This window comes from Plecotus auritus (genome assembly GCF_963455305.1).
Source record: "Plecotus auritus genome assembly, chromosome: 10".
Taxonomy (NCBI): domain Eukaryota; kingdom Metazoa; phylum Chordata; class Mammalia; order Chiroptera; family Vespertilionidae; genus Plecotus; species Plecotus auritus.
In genome coordinates, this window is record NC_137785.1 from 4,406,129 (window position 1) to 4,415,833 (window position 9,705).

The window sequence follows — 9,705 nt, forward strand, 5'->3', positions numbered from 1 at the left end:
CCTGTCTTGTCTCCAGTTGGCGTCGGGGGCAGGGCCTCGGGGTGCACCCCCACCTCCCGGTCCTCAGGCCCAGGCCCCAGGGGAGAGAGGGAGAGTTCTCCGTGTGTCCGATGAGGTCACAAAGGCTCCACGGGAGGCTCCTCCCCCAGGCCGGGCAGAGCGCCCGCAGGGCCATGGCCCAGCCCTGGACAGCCCCTCCCACTGGAGCCGCTGAGCTTGGGGCCCAGGCCGGTGGGCACCCCCCCTTCCTGCAGCCGCCATGAACAGGCTTTGGAACATGAGGCGCGTGGACCCCCTGCCAGGCCCCCCGACGTGGGTCCCCATCCTGGGCCAGCTGCAGAGGACCCTGCAGCAGGGCGACCACCTGCCCCTCCGCCCGCTGCCCATGTTCGAGAGTAACTTTGTCCAGGTTCCCAGCTCCCTGAGCCTGGGGGGCGGAGCGGGGCACAGCCAGGGCCCCCGGGGCTGGGGGGTCGGGAGCAGCTGGACGCTCAGGGGGCTGGGACTTGGTCTGGGGGTGCCTCAGGGGCGCCGCAGAAAGGACTGGCCCCAGCCCCTGTCCCCGGCCCCCAGGTGACCAGCCAAGGGGCCCCAGTGTACGTGCACCACAGAAGCAACCATCTGACCATGGGGGTGGCCGCCTCGCTGCCTGGCCACGTGCTGCCCGACCTCCTGCTCATTGCCAGGCCCTCTGAGGGCAGGGACTGCCCCGACCTCATCCTCACCAGGTGCCCAGCCCAGCCCCTGCTGGACCTCCCCCTCCCCCTCCTTCCTCCCTTCCCCCTCCTTCCTCCCCTCCCCCTCCTCCTCTGCCTCTACCTCCTCCCCTCCTCCTCTACCTCCTCCCCTTCCCCTTGACCTCCTCCCCCCTCTATCTCCTTCTCCCACCTCTCCTTCCTCCCCTCCCCCTCCCCCTCTGCCTCTACCTCCTCCCCTCCCCCTCTACCTCCTCCCCTTCCCCTTGACCTCCTCCCCCTTCCTCTTGACCTCCTTTACCTCCCCCTCTATCTCCTCCACCTCCCCTCTGCCTCCTCCCCTTTTACCTCCTCCCCCTCCCCCTCCCCCCCCTCCTCCCCCACCCCCCTCTACCTCCTCTTTCCTGGCCACAGGATGATCCCACTGGACCTGGTTCGCCTCTACATCCACAACCAGTCGGCCCGGTGCCTGAAGCTGCGCTTGCTCACAGGCCGCTACTACTACCTGGAGCTGAACGCCCCCGACAGGGAGATGGCCTTTCTGTTTGACCGCTGGGTCCGCCTCATCGACCTGCTCCAGGAGCCCACCACCGACCGGGCCCCCCGGACCCTCAACACCCCCCTCTCGGACCTGGCCCACGTGGCCCCTCCTGCCTCCACCTGGCAGCTCCAGGTGGGGCCATGACGCAAACCCCAGGGGCAAGTGTGGGTCTGGATTCCAAGGGGAGCCAGGACCAAGAGCCAGGAGTCCAGGATCAGCAGGAAAGGGGCAGGGGGGCTGGGTCAGCTGGTCTGAGGGAGGAGGGGCTGGGTCAGCTGGTCTGAGGGAGGAGGGGCAGGGGGGCTGGGTCAGCTGGTCTGAGGGAGGAGGGGCAGGGGGGATGGGTCAGCTGGTCTGAGGGAGGAGACTGGGAGTTTGGGCTCCTGGGTCTGAGGGAGGAGGGGCTAGGGGCCTGGGCTCCTGGGTCTGAGGGAGGAGGGGCTAGGGGCCTGGGCTCCTGGGTCTGAGGGAGGAGGGGCTGGGGGCCTGGACTCCTGGGTCTGAGGGAGGAGGGGCTGGGGCCTGGACTCCTGGGTCTGAAGGAGGAGGGGCTGGGGGCCTGGGCTCCTGGGTCTGAGGGAGGAGGGCTGGGGGCCTGGGCTCCTGGGTCTGAGGGAGGAGGGGCTGGGGCCTGGACTCCTGGGTCTGAGGGAGGAGGGGCTGGGGGCCTGGGCTCCTGGGTCTGAGGGAGGAGGGCTGGGGGCCTGGGCTCCTGGGTCTGAGGGAGGAGGGGCTGGGGGCCTGGATTCCTGGGTCTGAGGGAGGAGGCTGGGGCCTGGAGTCTTAGGCCCTGTACTCAAGGTGCTGTGGAAGCCAGGAAGAGGTGACCCCTCCTGACCGCCCCCCTTGGTCCACAGGACCAGCCCCACAGGAGACGCTCGGGTGAGCAGCCCTGCATCCCTTGGGTTTCTGCATCTCAGCTTCTCCTCTACCGAGGCCAGGGCGGGGGTGGGGGCTAGGGGGTGTTCCAGCGCTGGGGACCTAGTCCTTCCCTCTGAGCCCGGGCTCAGCCCCCACGCGCCTCCTCCCAGCCTCTCCCGCGGCCCCTCCCACAGCAGGGACCCTGACACAGGTCTCCCCGTCTCTCTCCAGCCATGGCTGCGGGTCCTCGCAAGATGCTGACATCCCCGAAGCAGAAGAAGGCCAAGGCGAGCAGGCCCCGGCCGGACAGAGGGGCGTTGCGCACGGACCCCTCTCCTGCCGCCGCCCCCTCCCAGCCCCTCCAGAGCAGGTTCAGGTCCCAGGCCGTGGGCGACTCGGTGCCTCTCATCTGGTCGCAGCTGGAGGCTCCCAGCGCTGGGAAGAGAGCCGCCGAGAAGAAGTAGGCTTGGGGCCCAGGGGCCGCGGCATGGGGAGGGCGAGGGGACGCCAGCCGAGGCCCACCACCCTGTGCCCGCAGGTCCCACCCAGACCCCAGCCATGGCTCTCAGACCAAAACCTCCGTCTCTGGTGAGCACACCCCCCCTTCGCCTCCAAGAATGGACCCCGAAGTTCTGATCCTTTCCCAGAGCTCAGGCTGCTTCTCCCCGCCCCCCAGGCCCCCCAGTGAGGGCCCCAGACCACTCCGCCCCAGTGAGGCCCAGCATCACCATCAAGACCATCTTCAGCATCTTTTCCAGAAGCTTCAGCACACCGCTGTCCTCTTCCAAGGCACCTATATACTGGGGGCCAGGAACCCATTCTTAGATCTGAGGGAGAAGGGACTGGGGGCCTGGGTGTGAGGGAGGAGGGGCTAGGGGCCTGGGTGTGAGGGAGGAGGGGCTGGGGGCCTGGGTCTGAGGGAGGAGGGGCTGGGGGCCTGGGTCTGAGGGAGGAGGGGCTGGGGGCCTGGACTCCTGGGTCTGAGGGAGGAGGGGCTGGGGGCCTGGACTCCTGGGTCTGAGGGAGGAGGGGCTGGGGGCCTGGGCTCCTGTGTCTGAGGGAGGAGGGCTGTGGGCCTGGGGGCCTGGGTCTGAGGAGGAGGGCTGGGGGCCTGTTCTCCTGGGTCTGAGGGAGGAGGGGCTGGGGGCCTGGGGGCCTGGGTCTGAGGGTGGAGGGTCTGGGGTCCTGGGTCTGAGGGAGGAGGGGCTGGGGGCCTGGGGGCCTGGGTCTGAGGGTGGAGGGTCTGGGGGCCTGGGTCTGAGGGAGGAGGGCTGGGGACCTGGACTCCTGGGTGTGAGGGAGGAGGGGCTGGGGCCCGGTCTGTGTCTGAGAGGCTGCCGCCCTGACCCCCCTCCCTCGCCTCCCTCCTTCTGCAGGGATGCTCAGCTGACGGGGCGGCGGTGCCAGGCGGTTTGGGTGAGACCCCTGCACATTGTCTCTCGCACAGCCCTGACGCTTCCTTGCTGGTCTCCTACAAGCACTTGTATATGCCAGAGGCCCTGGGAGGCCTGGCGGACCCCGACTCCAGCAGCCTGTCCTCCAGGTCCCTCGGCCCGGCCACCTACCCTTCCAGCTTCTACCTGCCTGCCCGCCACGCCTCCGTCCCCAAGCCGGACGGCCAGCGCCCCGTGCAAAGGCTGCAGCCTCCGCCCTCCCAGAGGGCCCCCGCGGCCCCGGCCGCCTCCCGGAAGGCTCCGGCCCCCCTCGAGCAACCCCAGAAGGCCCCAGCGGAACGGGCTCCATCTCGGAAGGCTCCCGCAGGACCTGCTGCCCCCAAGAAGACCCCCGTTCTGCCCTCTGCCCCCCGGAAAGCCCCAGCCCCATCGAAGACCCCGCGGGTCAAGGCCGTTCCCCAGGAGGCCGCGTCTCGTCCTGTCCTCTGCCCCAAATCCCTGTCCCTGCCCACCCCATCGCCGCAGGCTCTGACGCCCCGCACCCGCTACCAGATGGCCTGCGACTCTGCCGCCTGGGGCACGGGGCCCGCGGGCAGCCGGGCGGGGACTGTGCTGGAGAGCCGCCAGCCCGAAGGGAAGACAGAGCCCCTGATGCTGGTGGGCACGCAGGAGACCAAGGTCATGGAGGTGCGGGCCCAGAAGATGTCCCTGGAGCTGCCCTGCCACACGGCCAGGAGGGAGAGGGAGGAGGTGGTGGTGGGCCGGGCCCTCGAGGTCACCCTGGACGGCCTGAAGGGCCGGGGGCAGGTGGAGGACAGGGTCCGCAGCTCCAAGGAGGAGAGGCTCCTGGACCTGCCCGGCTTCAGGTCCCAGGCGACGGGGCAGCGGAAGAAGTGGGTGCAGACGCAGCAGCTGGCCGTGGAGGGAGCCCCGGGGGCGGCCAGGCGGCCCTTCTCCGTGGAGGAGCTCACCCTGGCCAGGCTGATGATCACGGCCAAGGCCAAGGAGCCGCCCTTGAGACCAAGACTGTTGGGGCTGCCGTCCTGGCTCTTGATCTCCCAGGTGTCTGCCGTGTCACCCCGGGGCCCAGAGCCCCTCAGCCCCAGACAGGCGGCCACGGTGGAGGGAGCCCCGGGGGCGGCCCGGGAGCGCCCCCTGTTGGGCCCCTGGGTGAAGGGGGGCGTGGGTCTGTGGGTGGAGGAGACACTGAGTGTGCAGGCGGCGGCAGAGCCGGAGAAGCTGCCCGCGGTCCAGAGGGGCCCTTCCAAGGTGCGCCCCCGCGCCCCGAGCGCCCCCGGAAGCCGCAAGTTGGACAGAGTCTCTGAGGCCCCCATCCCTCTGCCCGCGACGAGGTGGGAGGACGTGGCGTCACAAGCCGAGTCGACCCCCATCTCAAAGATGGAGGCCAGGGTGTCCCAGAAGCTCAAAAGAGAAGCTGCGGAGACCAAGGGGGGGCCGGGCCAGGGCCCCGAGGCCAAGGCGGGGTCATCCTTGGAGAATCTCGAGCCCAAGCTCCTGGAATTTGAGAAGATGAGGAACACGGCCAACATGATGGAGCAGACAAAGGAGAACCCGCACGTCCTCACGCTCAGGTACGTGGGGAGGAAGGACCTGTGGGGCTCTCAGCAAGGCGACATGGTGGCCATGGAGACCTGAGGGGGCAGGCTTAGGGCACACGGAAAGCGGGGACTCACGCTGCAACCCTTGCAAACAGGACCCCCAACCCTGGCCGGTATGGCTCATTGGATAGAGCGTCCACCTGCGGACTGAAGGGTCCCAGGTTCGATTCCGGTCAAGGGCACATGCCTGGGTTGTGGGCTCCATCCTCAGGGTGGGGCGTGCAGGAGACAGCCGATCGATGATGCTCTCTCATCATGGATGCTTCTCTCTCTCCCTCTCCCTTCCTCTCTGAATAAAAATATATTGTAAAAAATAATAAAATAAATAAATAAAAAGAAAACAGGATGCCCATGGGAGTGGAGCCAGATACAAAGGCCAGCGCCACGGCGTCTGATGCCACTTGTGTGAAATGTCCAGGACAGGCCAACCCCGAGACACACACAGAAGTTAGCGGTTGCCCAAGGCTTGGAGGGGAGGGGCTGGGAAGGGACTGCTGGTGGGTGTGGGGTTTTCTGGGGGGGCGGGGCGGGGGGGGGAGAGGAAATGAAAGTGCTCTGGGACTTGATAAAGGCTGTGGCTGCAGGACATGGAGAATCTTAATTTTTAAAAATATATTTGTATTGATTTTCAGAGAGGAAGGGAGAGGGAGAGAGAGAAACATCCATGATGAGAGAGAATCATGGATCAGCTGCCTCCTTGCACACCCCGTACTGGGGATCAAGCCCACAACCCTGACCAGGAATCCAACCGTGACCTCCTGGTTCATAGGTAGACGCTCAACCACGGAGCCACGCCAGCCAGGCCACTGAGAATGTTCTTAATGCCACTTTAAACTGGTTACCATGGTGAATGTTATGTCATGTGTATTTCCCCGACACGGCGAAACACGCGGAGGGGGCTCCCAGACCCGCTCAGTCCCAGGAGTTTGCTGGAAGGGGGGCGGGCCACGGAGAGGCGGCTGGTGTTAGGGCGTGGGCGCAAGTTGGGGGGGGGGTTCCTTAAGAGGAAGAGATATTCGTGCATTTGGCTGTGGGGGTGAAGGATCCAGAGTCGGGCTTGACCATAGCGAGGCAGGAGGACGAGAGACCTCGAGGGGCACGGGGAGGCGGTGGAAGCTCGGATTCCAGCTCAGGCCTGCCTGTTCTCCATTCAGTGTGCTTACTGAGCGCGCACTGCCCTCTCTCCAGCAAGCACCGAGCCCAGTAGCAGGATCCCGGACTCCACTCAATCGCTACAGGGTCCAGAAGTATCCAGAGTGGCCAGGTAGCCCCTGACACCCCCACACCCGCCTTCCCCCTGGCGCTGAGTCCTGGCGCCGGACCCCACCCGCGCTCTTGGCTCTTCCCAGCAGGCTCCAGGCGCCATGCGTTCTACTTTAAGAGGCCGGATGCTGGCCAGGCCAGGCGGAGGGCGCCTCGGCTGCAGTAGAGAACAGAGCTATTTATACATTTATATATTGGGGGTCGGGGGGCGGGCCGGGGGACAACCCGTGGGGTGGCCCAGCTTCGCAGAGATTAAAAGCCTGAGTCTGAGACGCGGCAAACGTCGAGCCTCGAGCCTGTGCGCGCACCGGGTCCCTGGGAGCGGGCGCGGGGCTGGAGGCGGGGCGGGAGGGAGCGGGGGGAGGGTCCACGAGGCGCAGCGGATCCCATTGGCTGGGGCTCCGGGGTCTCAGCCAATACGGCGGAGTCGTGGTTTGCCTGGGCTGGGACCCTCGAGGCTCAGAAACGAGGGGCGTCCCGGACGCAACCATAGGCGCCAGCGATCCATCAGCCTAGTGAGGACAGGACGGGGGAAACGGGGGGACCGGGGCTGGGTTTCGGGGTGGGGGGATCAGGATGTGAGTGCGATTCGAAGCGAGGGGCTCCCCCTGGGCCCCACGAAGCCCCTCCTCTCCGCAGGAGCATGTACGACACGGAGAAGCCCCCCAAGGGGCGAAGGCCCACGCCGCCCTTCGACCCGCGCTTTCCCAACCAGAACCAGACCCGCAACTGCTACCAGAACTTCCTGGGTGAGCACTGGCGGGCAGGGGAGGGGAGCGGGGTGAGACGGGGAGGCAGGACGGGGGGCGCACCCCAATTCCTGAGGACGGGTTAGGGGCCCTGACTCCCGTTGGGTGGGGAGACCGTTGGGGTGGGAGGCGGAGCGAGCCCGGGTCGAGGGGGCGGGGACTATCGGTTAGGGGCGGGGCATGGTCGGGTGGGCGGGGCCAAGGAGGTAGAGAGGGAAATGTGGTCTGGCTAGAAGGGGAGAGGCCTGGTCGCGAGTGGGCGGGGCCTATTATGGAGGCGTGGCTAAGTCACGTGGGGGCGGGACCAGGGAGAGCTGGGGCCTGGCAGGGAGGAGGTGGGACCGGATCTTGGAGAGGCGTGGCCTATTCTGGAGGCACGTGACCAAGTCGTGGCCGGGGCGGAGAAGAGACTGAGTCTGGCTGGAAGGGGACGGAGCCTGGTCCGGAGAGGATGGGACCGGCTGTGGGGTCGGGGCTTGGGGTGGAGCAGGTAGGGACAGAGGGTGGAGAAGGGGGCCCTGTCCTGGAGTTCAAAGAAGGGGTCTGGTCGGAAGGGGGAGGGACCTGGTCAGGAGGGGCGGGGACCTGCTGGTGTGGCTCAGATGGTTGAGCATCAACCTATGAACCAGTAGGTCACGGTTCCATTCCCAGTCAGGGCACATGCCCTGGTTGTGGGCTCCATCCCCAGTAGGGGGTGTGCAGGCAGCAGCCGATCAAGAATTTTCTTTTCTTTATTTTTATTTTTTTAAAAAAATTTTTTTCAGGCAACCCCACCCACCCCCCAAGCTGGACCTTCTCTTCTTTATTTTTAAAAAATATATATTTTTATTGCCCTGGCCGGTTTGGTTCAGTGGATAGAGCGTCGACATATGGACTGAAGCGTCCCAGGTTTGATTCCGTCAAGGGCACATGCCGGTGTTGCGGGCTCGATCCTCAGTGGGGAGCGTGCAGGAGGCAACCAATCAGTGATTCTCTCTGATCGTTGATGTTTCTGTCTCCCCCTCTCCCTTCCTCTCTGAAATCAATAAAAATATATTTAGAAAATATATATATATATATATATATATATATATATATATATATATATATTGATTTCAGAGAGGAAGGGAGGGAGAGAGAGACAGAAAAATCAATGATGAGAGAGAATCATCATTGATTCTCTCCTGCACTACTGGAGATGGAGCCTGCACCCCCGGCATGTGCCCTGTTCAGGAATCCAACCGTGACCTCCTGGTTCATAGGTCGATGCTCAACCACTGAACCACCGTGGCTGGGCATCAGTGATTTTCTTTCATCACTGATGTTTCTATCTCCCTCTCCCTTCCTCTCTGAAATCAATAAAAAAAAATTTTTTTTTTTTAAAGGGAGGCCCTAACCGGTTTGGCTCAGTGGATAGAGCGTCGGCCTGCAGACTCAAGGGTCCCAGGTTCGATTCCGGTCAAGGGCATGTACCTTGGTGGTGGGCACATCCCCAGTAGTGGGTGTGCAGGAGGCGGCTGATCGCTGTTTCTCTCTCATTGATGTTTCTAACTCTCTATCCCTCTCCCTTCCTCTCTGTAAAAAATCAATAAAATATATATAAAAAAAGAGAGAGAGAGAGAGAGAGACAGTGTCTGGTCGGGAGGGGGCGGGACCTGGTCAGGAGGGGCGGGGAGCTTGGCGCGGCCGCACCCACCGCCCGTCTCCCCCGCAGACTTTCACCGCTGCGTCCAGAAGATGAACCACCGTGGGAAGAGCACGCAGCCCTGCGAGTACTACTTCCACGTGTTCCACTCGCTGTGCCCCAACAGCTGGGTGAGCGGGCAGGGGCGCAGCGGCTGGTGGGACCCGGCGAGGGAGGCGGGCGGAGCTGAGCCGCGCCCTGCCTCCCGCCCGCCCCTCCCCAGGTGCAGCGCTGGACGGAGCAGATCCAGGACGGGACCTTCGCGGGGAAAATCTGACCGTCTGCATGGCGGCTCCTCCGAGGGACCCGGCCCAATGGCCCCATCCCTTCGTCTCCCGGAGACCCGGCCCCGGCCCCCCACCCGCAGGTCTCTGAGCCACAAATAAAGCTATACTGTTGCCGCCAGTTCTTCCTTCTGTCTGCTCACTGCGCAGCGGGGCGCGGGAAGGTCTTCTCGGCGCACGAGTTGTGATGAGGGGCGGCGGCGGGCTGTGCCCCCTCAGGGCTGGGATGAAGGGAGGACTGTTAGATCTCTATGGTAGGAGCAAACCCGCCCGCCCCCAGGCAGCAGCCACCCGCTCTCCGGATGCAACACTCGCCCGACAGCGCGGCTCCAGGGTGCTCCCGCCTCTCAACCGCCACACCTTCCTGTCACCTGAACCCTCCATCTCCGTCTTAGCATCTCCTCTTACCTGGACCGCTTCCCAGACTCCTCCAGGCTTTCTGCCCCTCTGCCCCAGGCCACCCCACCTCAGGTCCACGCAGCGCTAAGAACCCCATCCCCCCTCTGCCCCCCCCCCCCCCGCCCTGCTCCCTACCCTTTCCCGGCTCTCGGCGCTCTCCTGCCCCCACGTGACTCCACTGCCCTCTCAGTCCATCCCAGTCCCGCATGCGAGCCCTCCTCACAGGCTCCGCCCTGC

The 9,705-nt window shown here is 65.0% G+C and overlaps 2 protein-coding genes across 2 annotated transcripts; both read left to right on the plus strand.

Annotated features, from left to right (window-relative positions):
- Window positions 1-259: 259 nt before the first annotated feature.
- Window positions 260-5,147, plus strand: GARIN5B (golgi associated RAB2 interactor family member 5B; the record flags this gene model as incomplete). Its single annotated transcript, XM_080644057.1, has 6 exons — window positions 260-409; window positions 574-728; window positions 1,110-1,368; window positions 2,094-2,118; window positions 2,329-2,557; window positions 3,545-5,147. 6 exons carry the CDS (start codon window positions 260-262, stop codon window positions 5,145-5,147), a joined length of 2,421 nt encoding a protein of 806 aa, XP_080500183.1.
- Window positions 5,148-6,346: 1,199 nt separating this feature from the next.
- Window positions 6,347-9,105, plus strand: COX6B2 (cytochrome c oxidase subunit 6B2). Its single transcript, XM_080644910.1, has 4 exons — window positions 6,347-6,374; window positions 7,013-7,122; window positions 8,816-8,916; window positions 9,009-9,105. Exons 2-4 carry the CDS (start codon window positions 7,017-7,019, stop codon window positions 9,060-9,062), a joined length of 261 nt encoding a protein of 86 aa, XP_080501036.1. The 5' UTR covers window positions 6,347-6,374; window positions 7,013-7,016; the 3' UTR covers window positions 9,063-9,105.
- Window positions 9,106-9,705: the final 600 nt, after the last annotated feature.